This window comes from Cyprinodon variegatus, unplaced genomic scaffold, assembly GCF_000732505.1.
Source record: "Cyprinodon variegatus isolate N-32 unplaced genomic scaffold, C_variegatus-1.0 Scaffold45, whole genome shotgun sequence".
Lineage (NCBI taxonomy): Eukaryota > Metazoa > Chordata > Actinopteri > Cyprinodontiformes > Cyprinodontidae > Cyprinodon > Cyprinodon variegatus.
Genome location: NW_015150498.1, coordinates 749073 through 766663, shown reverse-complemented (window position 1 = coordinate 766663; position 17591 = coordinate 749073). Strand labels below are relative to the sequence as shown.

At 37.9% G+C, this 17591-nt stretch overlaps 1 protein-coding gene across 2 annotated transcripts; it reads left to right on the top strand.

The window, feature by feature from the left end:
- The first annotated feature begins 71 nt into the window (after positions 1-71).
- Positions 72-15648, top strand: LOC107081984 (elongation of very long chain fatty acids protein 1-like). 2 transcript variants are annotated; one of them, XM_015370384.1, is made up of 8 exons: positions 72-210; positions 13414-13516; positions 13603-13793; positions 13909-13989; positions 14094-14150; positions 14235-14340; positions 14652-14788; positions 14897-15648. In XM_015370384.1, exons 2-8 carry the CDS (start codon positions 13447-13449, stop codon positions 15272-15274), a joined length of 1020 nt encoding a protein of 339 aa, XP_015225870.1. In that variant the 5' UTR covers positions 72-210; positions 13414-13446; the 3' UTR covers positions 15275-15648. The 2 variants fall into 2 exon arrangements, with proteins under 2 accessions (XP_015225870.1, XP_015225868.1); XM_015370382.1 differs by lacking the exon at positions 72-210 and adding an exon at positions 10507-10663.
- Positions 15649-17591: the final 1943 nt, after the last annotated feature.

The following is a 17591-nucleotide window of genomic DNA, read 5'->3' as shown; positions in this document are numbered from 1 at the left end:
AATCTGATGAGTTTTGATTTCAACATGCCTGATTCGGCCGATGAGTCACCGGGTGGCTCCACCTTCGCTGCTCCCTCAGAGGGTTGGTCCGAGAGGAAGATTTAAACGGAAAGGAAGAGGAAGCTGAGCGCATTGAACTTCACAGCGACACGCGTTTCCTCCATCTGTCTGCCAGCTTTCACCAGACCGGGCAAAAACAAAATAATAACTGTGAGTAACATTTCTCAAACAGTTTCACACACATTTAAACCTTACTGACAAAAAAACAAAACAAAACAAAACAAAACAAAAAAAACCGTTAGTTATCAGGGGAGATTTTCAGGTCAAAAGAAAAAAAGAAGAGGGCGTTAAAGACGACTGTTGGTTTTTAAAGAAATAATTAGACTATTTTATTTAAACTGAAACACTCTTTGATATAAAGGTAGTTTTAACTTAAATGACCACGGATCGGTGTGAGAGGGTTCATGCTGCTGTCAGGATGTTTATTTTTTATTTGCATGTCAATTCGCTTGTTTATTCAAACTAATTGTTCTGGTTACTGTCGACAATACCTGTGCTCTGCAGCTGTGCTGTGAACAATTGGTCTCATTGACAGGTGTAGAGTGGCTGCTGTACTTTAAAGGGAACAATATTGTTTGTAAATGTAGTGGAGGTGATGAAGAGGAGAACGTGATGACGAAGATCAGTTCAGTGTGAGAAGATGTGAAGGAAGTTTCTGTTAGTTTAAAGGATAATTGTTGGTTTTCTTTCTTCTGATCATCTAAGGTAAGACTATTCATAACTCAAGGCAGTAAAAAAAAATATTTATATATAATTTATTATTATATATATATATTTTTTTACCTATGAGGCCATTGGATAATAGACTTTGGACTTCCTTTTTGAGGTTTGATTTTAATAATGATTAGATTAAGAGTGGGTCATACCTATTTAAATGACAATTTATATTCAATAGGGAGGAAAAATAATGATAAATGTGAAGGATGTGGAGAAAAAGAAAATGTAGAACATGTATTGATGAACTGTGAAACTTAAAGGAATATTGGGAAATGGAGGAAATATAAAGGATATTAACAGATTTAGGAAAGCATTCTTTATTTATCTACAGAATGCAAATAAAAACTAGAATTTGATGTAAAGTAACGTTGCTACACACTCATGTACAGTAGGTGGCGGTATGCACCTTAAAGTTGCTTGCGGTCCACCATAATAAAAAAGAAGAAGTAGAAGAGGTTTGATTTCATTTTAGAGAAGCCACTAGTTTTTTGTTGTTTTTTTTCCTGCTTTTAAAGTGTTTACAATAATTTTTTTTTTTTTAGATATTGTCCCCTAAAATTACCTATCGGTCAATTGTAGGCATTTTTTTTGGCCAGTCACATTAGCTTGCTCATTTACCTGTAAAGTGACGAAATAAATGCACAGCATAGACAAATTTGCAACTAGGGCTGCAACCAACGATTATTTTGCAAATCGATTAATTTGTTTATTTTTTCAATTAATAATATGATAGCAAAAGATTTCTTTAAAAAAACACTTTTTACGAAATTAAATCTAGTGAAACTAAAACTTTTCCACTTGAGGAGTTCTTGATAGGGCTTATTGAAAGTTAAAAAAATATTTTAATCTTAAATGGAAAATGTCTCATATTGTTTTACACTTTTGGTATAATTGCAGCTTAGGGTGGGTTGCTACAGTCAGGTAAAGAGACGTTTTACAGTCTCTACACTCCAGTTAACGATTACTCGATTACTAAATTAGTTGATGATTATTTCAACAATGGATTAATTGAGATTGATCCGCTTAATTGTTTCAGCCCAACTGCCAACAATCATTTTGATCTTAACCATTTCTACAGTTTTGCCAGCTTAAGAAAATCATACAGAAATATTTCTTCATAGTGCCATTTCAGTTTTTCTAATTGGATCGCCATATTTTCAGTTTACCTTTATGTCCTGTTTTCTTTATGTTTTGTAGATTTTTTTTTCTCTCTCTGAAGCTGTTCAATTCCCTTTTATGTTACTGATAGAAAAAAAAATACTCCTAAATTAATCTATGAAGTAATCTAACCTTTTTCAACTAAGCATAATGTTATGTGAGCTTTTTTTCTGTTTAAAGGAAGGGCAAAAAAAGGAACAAGGTGTGGTACAGTATGCGTTCCTCAGCTGGTTATCAGTGATGCCTTTTTGTTTTTGTCTGATTGTCCGCTGAGTCAGATTATGGGTCCCTAACAGACTGTTGACAATGCAAACATAATCTCTAACTAATGGTTGTGAGGACAAGATGGTCTCAAGGTCGACCAGCCCATATCTCAGCCCTGTGGGTAATGTCAACACAGTGCCAGTGCTGTTACCATCTCCTCTGTGTTACTGTCTGTTATCGCATCAGCCTCCAATGTCAACATCCTCTCTGAAGGGTTTGCATTAATAACCTGAGAGCAGATGGCGAAGTGAAAGACAACAGGGTAGGAACTAATCCTGACCTTTTTCTTGCCAAAAATATTTGTTGTCACTTCTTGTAGTTTTTGAGCTTTTGTGGTAGTTTCCTTAGTTAATCAGTCTCTTCCTGTTGGTCCACTTAGTGTCATTTTGATGAGTAAAAGCCTAAAAAGATTGTCAGACATTTTTTCAGGTGTATTATTTAGCTTATTGATGCCCAGTTTGCTCTAACCTTTTCTGATCCTACTATGACAGAGGGGTGTTCTGTGTTTAGCTGCTAGTAGGTGCCTTCATAATGGCAGCCCTTGGTAAACATCTGTTCTTTGCTTAAGGCCCGGCGTTGGCTGGTTAGTTAGCTTAAGGTCTGGTATAGATCTGTTAGAAAGGGATAACCAAAAGCTTACATCATCTGACTGCTTTTCAGGCAAATTTTTTATGACGTATTTCCAGCTTAAACCAATAAGGATGGGCTTTTACGATCAGTGGTGGTTAAAGGTTGTTTGGTTGATGGATTAATTTATTACAGTGCCTTTTATGAACGTTTCAGACAAGGGCTTATGTATTGTTAAGTCTCTGTCGTTGGTCTTTAAATTGGTAAATGTTGATCATTTACAGGTCGGTCATTCGCAAAAAAAAATCCAGTGGAGGAAGTACTGTCCAATTGTTTGACAACATGACATTATGTCAGGATTTAAAGCGGTTTGATGTTTTTCTTTTGTACCTTGTTTTTAGAAGAACTGATCTTGTTGTAGTTTCTTAATCGCGTTGCACTCTTTGCTCAATTGATACCGTGTATAGCAATACTATGATAAAGATTGCAAGATAATATATTATTATACTCTTAGATGCATCTAATTTCATTTCCAAATACAGTTAGTATGTTCTTTTTCTTTTTGTTGTTGTTGAGGGGGGTGTTCTCACCCTAAAATAAAAATAATAAACAACTTGCGGTTCCTCCAGTATTTGGCTCGTTATGACTTCACAAGCATTAAATGAATTATGATTCATTTAATGAATAAAAATGGAAAAAAAGATATGTTTTCTGTGCACAGCGTTGTTTGAAAATCCCTGTTCGCAAGTTGGTTGAAGTGGCAGTAGGCTCAGCCATAATAAACAATGCTTGAACAGCTTTATACATATAAGTGAGTCCAGATTATATTTGCATGGGTGTTTGTTTTCCTTGTGTCTCCCAATCTTTCAACCAAAAAAAAAAGTTTTTGATGACAAAATTCTTCACCCCGGCGCATTGCTCTCCGCTCGAACCTCCCCTTATCCTCTCCCTAACATAGCAATCGTAGCATGAGAGCCTTGTGACTCTGACTGTAGCAAGCCAGAGAAACACTGGAGAGTTAGAGAAATGGAGATTGCTTTAGTTTCAAAGCTCAACATGACTACAGTATTAATTTGGATTAAATCCAAATGGCAATATTTCCGTCTATTGCAATCGTTTCTTGAACAGTATATCATCCAGAAGAATTTATATTACTGTGACAGGCCTGAAAAGATAGCCAAAAATATTTCTGTAGGGTGGCTGAAAATGTACGGTTCCCAGAACCTGTTTAGGGTTAGTCTACACTTATCACACAGGAAAATGAATTGAGTACAACATGCATATTTCCCATGAAAATCACTCAAGGTGAATTTTATTTTCATGAAGCCCTAGGTGATAAAAAGGCATACATTAATACATCTAGTTTCTTAATTACTCCTTTACGGTTCTGCATTATATACACATTAAATGTGTTGAGCAGCTGTTCTTTCTTCGCCATAATTTGCAAGCTGTTTTAAGAAGAGTATAAATTCTGCATTCTTTAATGTTATTACCTTGATGTAATTAATAACTCTAGTTTTGCTGTCAGTTTAAAGTTGATGTACTAAAAATTTGTCAAATTAGTTAGGGCATACTACTTGAGTGTTCCAGCTGCCCCCCTCTGTTTTAGAGGGGAACTGCTTGTTCTGGGGGGGGCTCATTATGTGCAGCTCACCTGGCAAGGGTGGCCAATGATTAGCTAAAGGGGGCCAGGGCCTGGGTTGGTTGATCATGAAGGGACCTTACAAACTTTCCATGGATTAGAACAGTTGACGATTCGTACAGTTTTTAATGATGGATTATAAACTGAAGGAGCCTAACAGTACAGGGGAAATTGTAGCGTGGCAATCTGTTGTTTTGAGCCCTTATGATCCCTTTATTTAAATTTTTGCTGTTCTTTTTATCTATAAGGAAGTTCTAGCTGCCAGCAAGGGCAAATTCCACTTAGGTGTGTGTGTTTGAACAGTTTGATCATTCATTATTGAAAAAAAAAAAAAATTAGATCAAAGGTCAGATAATAAAAACTTTGTGTTGGAAACTATGATGGATGAAAATGTACGCTAAAAACTAATCCTCTTATCTTTATCGTATTTGATAAAGGATCAACGTTAGAACTTGGCTGTTTGTTCCCATAACAGCTTTTAACTTGTTTATAATTATTTGTTCTGCGTTTTGGTTGATCTTGACATACATGGAGGGCTTCATTCCGCTCATGTTCAAATCTTGCACAATCCCGACCTGTCTACCAGGTTGGTTTATACACTGGTTTGCTCTTTAAATGCAAGGCTTAGATAATTATCCTCTCCCTCCGAGATCTCCCTCAGAAGTGTTCACTTTCTGACCTGGCATGTAGTCAGACTGAAATAGCTTACTGTAAACACATTCTTCTCGTCTTTTAATGTGACTGTCAGGTTTGAATGAACCTGAACCAGTTAATTTTGTCTGTGGAAAGTTACAGTAATCTGAGTCCTCGCTGAGACCAGGAGAGAAAGGAGAAGGAAGGGCAGGAGGGGGGGAAGAGAGAAGAGAATGAGGTTGGTGTTCATCAGTAGGCATGGTCTGAATACTTGAAGTTTGGGATGATACTCTCCGCCCACCCGATACAATGCAGAGACACTGGATGCTAGCATGTCGGTCCCCCAACAAGTTTAGCAGCATTCCTCAGCCTGGAGGAGGAGGGCTTGTGACTGTGGAGGGGTCTGGTGATCAAACCTTATTGCTTTTTTTTTTTTTTTTTCTTTGCTTTAATCCATGCTTTGTGTTATTAGTGAGTGCTATTTTTATCTTCCCTCTTGCATGCATGCCTGAAGTCCAACATGCATGAACATAACTGCTTCCGTAAAACACTTTTATACCATCACTTTGAAATTTATTGTGCATATTAGAATCAAACAGTACTACATCAGTTTTCTATTCCTCTTTTTTCTGTTTAAAAAAAAAAATCAGAGATGCACCAGTCAGGTCATTATTGTCCAATTGCCCTTTGGCCTGGGCTCAAACCTTTTTCTATGAATTTTTCTAATCATTAAATATATTATAATTCAGAATGCTCTTTTTGCTGATAAAAATTCAATAGAAGACATGTATTTGTTTGCATATACGAGAATATCCCTTTGATTCCTCATTAGGGCAGAATCGGCAAACTTCCTTTCTTTTTTTTTTTTACTCTTGGCGAACACATGAGTTGCTGTTTCCGGTCTGTGTCAACACGTTTTAAAGGCAGGTGAGAGTCCAGGGATATTTCAGTTCTCATTAGATAAGTCTTCTTTCTTCATGCTTTGTTTAAAGATGACAAGCAGGATAGCTACAGGCTTCCAACGAGAAACTTTGAAATATCTACTTAAATGCTAGTTTCTCTCCAGATGTTTAACAATTTTTTTGGAAATCTCGTGTGTAAACAAACAAACAAAACAAAACAAAAAAGCCTTATATGTGGAACTTGCTAAATTTTATATCGCTCTAGATGTCTCAGTGTTATCTGTTGTGTATGTGATGATAAAGTAAAGTATACCTAGCCGGTTCTGTCTGATCATGACTCAAATATCCCAGTTTAACTTCCTGTTTTAGAAAATATGTTGTACGGCATGTCGGAAGCACAGGCTGGGCAGGTGCAGAATGCCTACTTTTGCTGTTTTAAATGCCTTCTGAGGACACGGCTGCAGAACAAGTTAGGATGAGATTAGGTCCAATGTATCGGCTCCTACGCATTAGAGAAGCTACTTCCATCTTTGGCCACTGGAACAAAGGCCATGTTTGCAATATTTCCACCTTGAGCATGTCACCCCACTGGGTTTACTGGACATGCATGACTGCTTTTGTTATGTAATAATGTATGTTTACAGTAACAGTTTTCACGTGGTCACCTTTTACACAGTAGTCAGGATGGGGAATTCTGCCTGGGTTTTGCAGTGATGCCTTGAAAAATCTTGTGAAACTACATTGCAGAAGTTATTTAACTGCACTCCCTTTCTTAGGATGTCAGCTGGAGGGCTAAACCTGGCAATGGCGATCACGTTTAAAAAAAATGTGACGATGATGAAACTTAAACAATCCAGTGCTACAGTTCCTTTTTCACTATCAGGCAACTTGAGTATTTTTTTAATCGTATATACCGTCCAATTTGTAATTATTTGGTTTGAAATCCAATAGAAGCACCTTAATGTTAAACAGTAAATGCATAAAAGGTTTAACTGTAAATGCTAAATAGCTTCTTGTTGCTTTGCTTACTATTCATAGTTTTTTAAACGGATTTGCATGTTAAACTGGTTGAACAATTTCCCACTTATTTATTTATCTGTTGTAACATAGTTCATAAATTAAAACGCATTATATGATTAGACACAGGCTGATCTTTCCCAGCCTTATTTCTGTTAATTATGATTGTCCCCTCTCAGCCCATTCAAACATATTGATAATTAAAATATATCACCCAGATAGAGCTTTTTTATTACAGAAATTGGCGTCTAATGTAAATCAGGTTAATTCCTGCTTAGATTACTTTTTAAAAGGTACTTGCAAATTTTTCAAGCCAGCCCAACAAGAACAGAATCTAATATTGGGTATATATCTTTAATTTATTTCTTTTTATTTTTCCCTACCTGCTAGCTGGAAACAAGCAGGCTGCATGTGCTGCACGGACGGGCGAATTGTTGCAACTCTTCTTTCCCCATGCCTTTGCAACTTTCTAACTGTCCATTATTTTATTACATAACTGAAAAAAAAGGGGGGGGGGGTTGAAAATGAGCTGTTATCAAGATCTCACCTGTATTTTCAAAGCTACAACTGCTTGTTTGTTTTTGTTTTTTTCTCTGCATCGCAGACAGGCATTTGCAGAATGCAAGCCACTTTGCTGATAAGCATGACTTTTGAATGTGATAAGATCAGAGTTTACAAATGCTGTTAAACCGCCATAATTCCCTGCACCATTGATGTTTTCACCTCACACATCCCAACGGACTTTAGATGAGGGTGGTGGTGGTCTCATAGGTCAAGATGACAGTCTTTAGTTAAGCTTTTCATGCGGCAGCTACCTGATACAGAGTTCTTCTTGGGTGTGCTTTGGTATTCAGAGGGAAGAGTTTAAAGTGCACTGGAGTGTTTCTACCCCCACCCCCTTCTCTAGTGTGGAAGTCTTTTGGTCAAACCTGCCTGGCTGGAAACAGTAACACCTACGACTATTTACAAGACTCTCTCACGTGTATGACGTTTTCAGACATCTGAATTCTGCAGCAAAGCTTGGGTCTTATGTAAAATGCAGCCTTCGGAGATGTGGCAAAAGCTGCTGGATCACAAGTTTGTGTTTCTTAGTTTTACGTAACTGGTTCAGCCTCCAGGATCAGAATCAGAAGGTACATCACTGTATTTTGATGAGGGAGGAAGATTTCAGGGAAATGAAGCTGGGAAGTGCTGGTTGTTTCAATGGTAAAATTCAGAAGTTTGAGGCATAATCCTGAGGTAGAAGTAGTGAGCCAGATTAGGTTTGTGTTAAAAGCGGGTGTTGGCAGGGGCTATTGCAGACAGTGTTGACACCGAGTAATCTCACAATCCCTGCTTAGAGTTTGCTGGCAACTGTACTTGACCAAAGGTTCTGCAAAGTTAAAATGATTAATTATTTCATGAATTTTAGGAAAGTCCAGGAGATGGGATCTTCACAGCTCTTTTGAACTAATCCTCTTAGGTGGTCTAGAACTCTTGTATTAAAATTTTCAGTAGAACCACAGTGGATGTACCTGTAATAGAAATCAAATTTTTGTTCCCCAATAACAAGTGGGCTTTATGGGGATCGGGTTTCTGACATTTATAAGACTAACTGTACAAACTTGTCTGGAAATGGGGGGGATCAGAAGTATTCCACATATAACCATAATATAAAGTCTCAATCTGAATACATCCAGTTGTAACTCCTATTCCTTTACCTTCACATTCATTTAATGCTAAGAACTGCATCGTGGGTAGAAAAGGAACTCTGACTACTGTGCTGGATCCAGAAAGCCAACAACCATTAAGCGATAGGAATACATATGGATGATGCTAGTCAAAATACCTGAAGCTGTCTACCAAATCAAACCAGTATATGAGAGTGTGTGCATTTGCATGTGTCGCATATAGTAAACATTAAGTATTAATGTATTTCTAATTTCTGTGAGGTGGCTGCATCTATACGGCATGTCAGGAAAAAAATGTGGGATTCTTTATGGCTCCTTGGCACCAGATTAGAACGTTGTATACTCCCTATGCTAAAGGAACTATGATGGAAAGCAAACAGGCTCCCTTTTCTACCTCCTTCCTTGCTGTCAGCAGTATTCAGAAAGCACTTATCATGAAAAACTGTTATGTGCATCTGCTTTGGCTTTACAGTCTTTTTCAATTTGATGTATTTGGATTGAGCCATATTCTCAGACACACTTCTAGATAGAACTGATGAGATCCTTTCCAGTGGTAGAACATGTTAAAGGACTTATTTTAGTTTAAACAATCTGCAGCTTAGCTTGCAGATCCTCTCAAATAGCCCACCCATTCTTTAAAATCCGGGCGTCTTTCGAGTAAACTCCTTCTTTCTCACTAACCATAGATTCTGATGGTAGGTAAGGGTTGGGGTATGGATAGACCTGTAAATATAAACTTACACTGTTTATAAATCTTAAGCATGTTGTTTTTCTCTTTAATGATCAAACCAACAAGTCATCATAATAGTAATTAAAAAGAAATTAAGACTGTCCATAGACATTCTTTTCCACACAGTCAGCAAACTAGTTTGAAATAAAGATTATCCTTAAGTATTTCCAAATGGTTGAAGTAATTGTTGATAATGTTCCTGCCTTGCATGGCTGGGTGTGGCATGGACATTTGAATTAGTGGTTTCCTTGAGGAGAGCCAAATGTTATGCAAGGCCTGCAGAAGAATTTTAAGTATTATCTTATGAGTCATGTCTGCATTGGTGCAGTTATTTTTTTTTACCACGTTCGCTTTTCCATCCATGCCTAAACAAACTTTTGCCTTATCAGCTGCTGGTTCGAGTGTATTTTTCATATCCTTCTCTTTTGTTTATCATATATATAATAAATAAGAGGTAAGAAGATCAAGCTGTAGTTGAAATTGGTGAGTCAGAATTGACAAGGTGGTGCAAATGTTTAATATTCTTTAACCCTTCTGTTAAATTTTGGACTCTTAGGTAATGATCTTGTCGCTCAACAGAGACAGAAATTGAGGCTAGTTTTCCTATACGGGTGTTGGCTGGGTGGAGGGCCAGAGGAGGCACAACAATAGCCCCCTTCATGATAACAGAGTCTCCTCTGATTTCTTGCCCGCTCCATGTGAATAATATAATCGTCCAACCCGGAGGGGGGGGGGGGAAACTTGCCTGGCAACTCTGGAGTAGTGTGTTTCAGGGAGTACAGGGTGTGACTGGGAGAGGGATTGAAAGCTAATGGAACTGCTACATGTTAATGTAGAGGGGATGATTATGCATCCATTTCATGACTTTGAATAGTTTTGGTAAGGTGGGTTTAAAAAGGGGCTGTATGTCCCCCTAACCCCAGTTGTCTCTTACGGACGTACAGGACGCTCACACATAGCGCTCACGCTCCCTCTTTTCCTTCCTTTGGCTCTGCCTTTTCCCCTCCCTCTTCTTCTGAAGGCTGGGTATTCATCCACCATGTGAGTCAGGGAGGGTGTGGACTTGTGGAAGACTGCTGGTACCAGTCACAATCTGTCAGCTTTCTTTCTCACTCTCCTACCCGGTCTCCGTCTTGCCTTCCTCTTCCCTCTCTGCTACTTTCTCTCTTTCTTTTTTTTTTTTTTTTTTTTTTTGCTGCTGCCTGCCTTCCTGCACTTGAACTCTGCTGCGAGGTTTTGCCAAACCGTAAAAGGAGATTGGCGCTTCTATTTAAGGGAAAGAAAATAGTCTGTTGTCAAAAAGGTAAGTATTTCAACTTCAATTTGAAGGTAAAATGACTTGGCTGTCTATTATGCTCTCATTTTCTTCTTTTTGGTTTATGTATACGTTTATGTATACGTGACCTTTTTTCCCAGAGTTTTTCTTTCCTTGTTCTTCTCTAGTCTTTGTTCATCATTAACTTCAAACTCGTGAACTCCTTTTTTCCATCTCTATGATTCATTGACATGGCTGTCCTAGAGGGAAAAAGTTACCCCTCCTTTTCTTCATTGCTACAAACCAACGGTTTACTGTCAAACTTCTCTTTTTTTTTCAATGAATGGTAAATGTTTTAGGAATTTTAGTTTCAGGGTTGATGCTGGTGACCGAGATGGAGGACAGATGGCATTTTCTCTGAGCGGCTTAAATATTCACATGTCCACAGTTAAATTGTATCACTGTGTCATGGGAATACCCCCCCCACCCTTTTCACAGTCATGAGAAAATCCTTGTCGTCCTGTGGAGATATCTCGACTTCTGCTGGTATAGGGGGATGGCAAAATATGGTGTATAACCTTTAACACAAGTTGAAGCCTCAAAGTTCTGTTTGATCCTTCAGTTGATGAAAATTGTAGGCAGGGAATTGTATTGGATTTGGGTGAAATGGTTAAAGAGGTTTCCTTGGGCTGGTAATGAAAGGGGTCTCAGTTTCTTTGAATTTCTATCTTCTTCTTCTGGCTCTCAGAAAATGAGAATACTTTTCTTCAATTAGTTGCGATTACAAGATTTTTCTGCTTTGTATAATGAGATTTGTTGGTCTGTGTTTTTCAATTTGAATGTGAAGGGCTAGTTTTTGTAGTTTAACCTAAAATTAGGAACTGTAGTTTAAAATAATAATCTGACTCCAATCTCCTACTAATAATAAATTGAATCATCTCTGCATTTAATCCATTCCCTTGGAGAGCAGTGAGCTGCCACTGTGCGGTGCGCGGGGAGCAGTGTGGGGTTAAGGGTCTTGCTCAGGGACCCAGAGTGGCAGTCTGCTGGAGTGGTGCTTGAACTCAGAACCTCTTGGAGCCAAGTGCAATGGCCTAACCACTAGGCTGCCACTCCCCCTTAACTATTAACTATTGCTTAGTATTACTGCATAGTTATAAAGAATTCTCCTTAAATTATGTCTAATTTTTTTAAATCAAATTCAGACTGGGGTTTACACAAACGTCATTAAACATTAATCCTTACTTGCCCTCTCTTTCTGTAACTTTGGGTTTAAATCTATCCTGAACCTTCACATGGCTCAGTTTCCCTTCCAGGCAGGCCTTGTAAGTGACCTTCTAGTTGCTCTGGATAGCGGTGGCTCAGTTAAGGTGAAAGGATTCGACCGGGTTCTGATTAAATTGTACAGTATTTTCTTTCCCAGAACAAGACACACTCAAGACTTCTGACATTAGTTTTGCCATAATGTCAGGTGCCTCACCAAATGTCCCAACACTGATTCCAAAACAACCTCAGCTTTTTATGTAAGAGCTGTGTGAAATGCCATGTTTCTGGATTGTTATACAACATCAGCACGTGCACGTGTTGTGGCTATGCTTTGGTCTGCACTCTGGCACTGATCCATTTTTTATGTTTTTGTTTTAAAACGCTCAACAAAAGGAAACTGGTCGCTTAGCTGACAAATTTGTCTGGTATGCCACTCTTTCACCTGGAATCTTTGCAGGAAGTAACGAAGGAAGTTTATGAGGTTTTGACAAAATGTGGTGATAAACGAGTGGAAAAATTTAGAAAGGGCTACAAAGGGAATGAGGAAAAAACGTGTCACTATTATTTTTCCATCTTTTGCTTTCGGAGTACATGTTCGTATTTGGCTAATCACTGACTGGTATTTGGAAAACTTTTCACCAAGAGTAAACTACTGTCAGATTTCCATGATTGTGTTTGGCAAAACACAAGGTGCATTTTCTCCATAACATTTCCCCTGCAATTTTTTTCTTTTCTCATGTATATCCTCCCTTCCCCTCCCTCTTTACAGGTACTCTGTTATCTCGGCTCTAACCTTCATTCCAGATACAGAAATTATCGTCTAATGATATTAGCTTAAGGAAGGCCGTGGGCAGTGAAAACTCAACATTGTAGATTGTTCTTCAAACAATGGTCTTCTCAGGTCAAGCCGCACCCTGGAAATCTTTACCTTTCAGCTTCCACCTAAGTTTTTTCTTTTTTCTTTTTATATATTTTCAATAACTTAAACTGGAGCCTGCAGCATCGTTCCTGAACAATACTAGTCAGTATTTGTACATTTTAATAGTGTTTCTTTGCCAAGGAGGGGTTCTTGTCATGGAAATTGTATTGTCAGGGTTGAGTTTTGGTACTCTGTGAACTCTTTGACCAATAGTTGCATAACTTTCAGGGTTTTTTTTTTCATTCCCAGTGGAATTTATTCAAGGAAAGCAGTTTGGATATTGTCTTTGAACCCATGGGTCCCGACTACTGAACACAATCGGTTTACTGTGCGATGTGGGTCGTGGCACCGCCTCTCGCATATCAGGCCATATCTGATGTAGAGTTTCAGCCAAGAAAAAAAATAAATAAATAAAATATATGTATATATATATGTATATGTATATATATGTATATGTGTATATGTATATATTTTAATAAGAACTGGTACTTAACATTTCAGCAAGTAAAAGCTGAAAGTAATGGGCAGATGCGTTAAAAAAAATTAAAAGGTTTCCATTGGTTTTTGTAGAGAAAACTAATAGTCTGCTGTGATGTTTATTTTTTTCCCACAGATAACTAGGTCTCAACAGTTCACAACTACAGAAATGCTTCGGCAACTTCAGGAGATGGGCTCTCACGCCCTGGATATCTACGACTACCTCGTGGCACAAGTCGGTAGGTGAATTACCAATTGAAATACAGGAGGGGAGTTATTTTTGTTTTCCTTCATCTGATTAAAAAAAGTTATTTTTTAAATCCAGATCCTCGGATAAAGGAATACCCGTTGATGCAGAGTCCTGTTCCGATGACTGCAATATTGTCGGTCTACCTGTTTTTCATTCTGTACCTGGGACCTCGCTTTATGGCCAACCGGAAACCCTTCCAGCTGAAAGAGCCCATGATCGTCTACAACTTCCTGTTGGTTGCTCTGTCAATTTACATTGTGTATGAGGTTAGAATCTTTCACTTTCTCGAAAAATTGAGCTTTATTAAAATCTGTGTCATGTGATGCGTTTGTAATAGAAATATTTTTTTATGTTTAAACTTTTTTTTTTCTTTTTCTCCAGTTTATGATGTCCGGTTGGGCTACTACATATACATGGAGATGTGATGCAATAGATACCTCTGACAGTCCTCAGGCTCTACGGGTACGTTCACAAAACTCAAGAACTTCTAGTTAAGGCAGGGTGTGATTGCTTTAATGTAGACTTTATAAAACTGGACCCGCTGTTAAAGTGATTCGTTTCTCTAGATGGTCCGGGTGGCATGGCTCTTCTGGTTTTCAAAGATAATTGAACTGATGGACACAGTAAGTCCAGTTCTTGTTGCCCTCCTTTGATCATCTGTGGATCAGCTTAATTTGAAGGTGAATAATAATTGTTTGTTTCCTTAGATATTCTTTGTGTTGAGGAAAAAGCACAGCCAGATCTCTTTCCTGCACATCTTTCACCACTCCTTCATGCCATGGACTTGGTGGTGGGGAGTCGGCTATGCTCCCGGTAAGTGCACATCAAGCTGATCTGAAAATAATTAATGAATAGACAGAAGCCTCCCTGTTGGGGTTCAGTTTAGGCATTTCAGACCAGAACAATGGGTTTAGTCTTGTTGGATGTTTTGCCAAAAAAAACTTGTCTTATCTGCTTTAGATGTAACAATTTGAGTGTAGTCTTAACGGCTCCAAGACAATGATTAACCTTAAGGCCGTGTTGATAGTGAGGCTTTCTTGTTTTATTTATGGTAAGGTTGAAGGTTCGAACTGAAGGTTCGAACATAACAGTGGTCTAATGACATTTATGTTTTACCTTAAAAGGTGGAATGGGATCTTTCCACGCTATGGTGAACTCTTCAGTCCACATTATCATGTATTTCTACTATGGCCTTGCTGCTGCTGGACCTCGTTTCCAGAAGTTTTTGTGGTGGAAGAAATACATGACTGCCATTCAGCTGGTAAGAAAACCCCTGGTTGTTCTTTTACGGAAAGTAACTTTAAGACATTTGTTTGTTCCGGTAGTCAATTTACCCCTGATCTTATTTTCTTTTTCCCCCCTCCAACAGACCCAGTTTGTCCTGGTCTCTCTGCATGCCACCCAGTATTACTTTATGGAGAGCTGCGACTACCAGTTCCCCACCATCATTCACCTCATCTGGATGTACGGCACCTTCTTCTTCGTTCTCTTCTCCAACTTCTGGGTCCAGGCCTATGTGAAGGGGAAGCGGCTGCCTAAACAGGAAGTCAAGCAGCAGAAGAATGGCGCAGTGGCATACACAAATGGCAAACACCAAGAGAACGGGAAAGTCCACGAAAACGGCAAAATGTACGAGAACGGCAGCAGTAATGGCATCCATCACCACCCAACTATCAATGGCACCAGCAATGGCTCCACTCCCTACGAGAACGGCCGCTCCCAAAATGGCAAAATGAAAAAGGCTTAGAAACTTTGGAAGTATGACCTAGTCTGCTTATTAAAATTACAGTGGATTCCAAAGATAATTTGACTGTTTTACAGTTTTTTTTTCTTATTTTTTTTTTTTTAGTGTTTTGTGTAAAAACATGGGAGAAAAATGTGGTCAATGACTTCCACAGCTGGGGTTCCACACTTGGTTTGTAGGTTTTGTTGGCGTTTTGCATTGTGGAACCATCGATTGGGACACGGTGAATGAAGAGAAGATGTTTTAAATGTTATGTCTTCACTGATATTGAAAGAAACCTCATAGTTCAGTATCACACTGGTGGCCTTTCAGCCTTATGCTGACCTATCTAACCCCTTCTGTGGACAGAAGACTGTACAGTTTCTATGGAAAAAAAACAAAACAGTTTGTAAATAGTTTTACAGAAAGAGGAAAAAAACTAATTATATTGGTGTGCTTTCTAAATTTTGTTACCTTGTGTATTTAAAATTTAATTGCCAATAAATTGAGTCTTAAATTATCTTTAACATGTTGGCATCTTTTTTAGTACGTGGCATATGAATGACTTGCTGAGTTTTCACTTTATTTTTTAGGTTTTATGTCGTGCTGCATTGCAACAATAAAGGGACTATCTGCACAGCTTGCAAATGCCCCATTCCCAAACAATCTCAAATATGTGGATAAAGTAGGAGGTAAACAAGTGACCTATTGTGCTTCAGCTTTTTCCCTCCCAGTTCATGGCACAAGAGAAGGCATGTTACAGACCGGATTTGCCCCTGAGATTTGGCCACGCGTTTGTTTTGATGAATGGCTAATAATGGATTTGGATTTGCATAATCTATGTATTGCAAAATCAAATCTTAAATGAACAACAGATGAAATATAAAAAAAAAAAAAAAAAAAGACAAGAGGTCAGATGTTTTCTCCAGGTTCTTATTTAAATACTCTTAAGTATTTTTTGCCAGTCTATACTATGCTTCAGATGTCTGATTTACCTTCTCCAACACTTTTTAAAACCAGTTTAGTGACCAGTTTGAGTTCTTTCAGGAAAAAAAGTTGTACTTTTTATTTTACATCTAAGAATTGAGTTCTTCAAACTGTATGAGTTTGGTCTTCATTGGTATTGTGCCCCCCATGGAAAAGTAACTACGGCAAATGCTTCACAGTAAAAATCTGTCCATATAAATCTGATTTAAAAGTAGGAAAGTGATATTTTGAAAGTTAAATTTCTGTAGGATCCAACTGATGGCTGGTCTGTTATGGAGGAGAGACATTTCTTAAGGAGACGATTTAAAGTAATCAATAGTAATGTTAGGATATCTATCCTAACAGTAATGTTCCCTTGCCTGAAAGAGATTTCATATTGGAGTGAGTTAAAACTAAAGTGCTTAAACCCTTGACAGTAAAGCCACTATTAAAGCAGGTTCCTTGTTATTTATAACTATCACACTAAATATTTTGGATGCAATTCTGTACTAAAAAAATGTTTTAATTCCACAAGAAACTATAAAGTGTAAGTCAAGCAACGGCCGTGTTAAAAAGTTCTTCTGTGGTGCTGTTTCTCAGGCTAATTTTATTCAGTATTCACCCCCACCGCTCTGGTGATAGAATATTTCATGGTCCCTTTTTCCTTGTTGCTGATAACATGATTTTAATTTTTTTCTCACCACATGAAAATGGAAAAGTGCTGAGAAAGAGCATAAAGAAAATAGAAAAGAATTAAAAAAACAGGTGTTTTGGTTGAATATAAAACTGTCTTGTTTTAAGATCATCACTTGACTAGACCTGGTGAGACTAAAGACCAAAGAGAATGCAACAATTACAGATTTGGACCCACATTTTAACAATTAGAATCTATTACCAAGTCAGGCACAGCCATCTTAAACAAAAATATTTCTTCTGGCAAAGCATTGTGTATAAAAAGTAGAGTATGCTCCCCCTTCCCTTCCAATGGGTTGGAATAATGTTTACTTTATTACTCAAACAGACGATGGTAACCCATTTTGTCTTCCAGCCTTCTGACCAATACTGAATTGCAATTTTTGAATGCTGGTATACAAATGAACTTGCTCTGCCTTATGCTATAGTTGTAGTAGTCAGCTCTATTAATCTCTCTGCCAAAGGGGCAAAACAAAAAGAGCCATATCAGGTTATGATGTGAGAACTAACGTCTGATATACTTATTAACATAACTACACTTTTCGCATTTGAGCAATACAATATCATATATTATGGCTGCAAATAACCCTTATTTTTCAAATCAATAAATCTGTTTATGTTTCAGATTAATAATTGGATAGCCAAAGGTTCCTTAAAGAGGATTTTTAATTTAATAATGGAC

Coding starts and splice junctions, on each gene's coding strand:
- LOC107081984 (XM_015370384.1), top strand. CDS start 13,447: ATGCTTCGGCAACTTCAGGAGATGGGCTCTCACGCCCTGGATATCTAC. Junction 13,794..13,908: donor CAATTTACATTGTGTATGAG/GTTAGAATCTTT, acceptor CTTTTTCTCCAG/TTTATGATGTCCGGTTGGGC. Junction 13,990..14,093: donor ACAGTCCTCAGGCTCTACGG/GTACGTTCACAA, acceptor TCGTTTCTCTAG/ATGGTCCGGGTGGCATGGCT.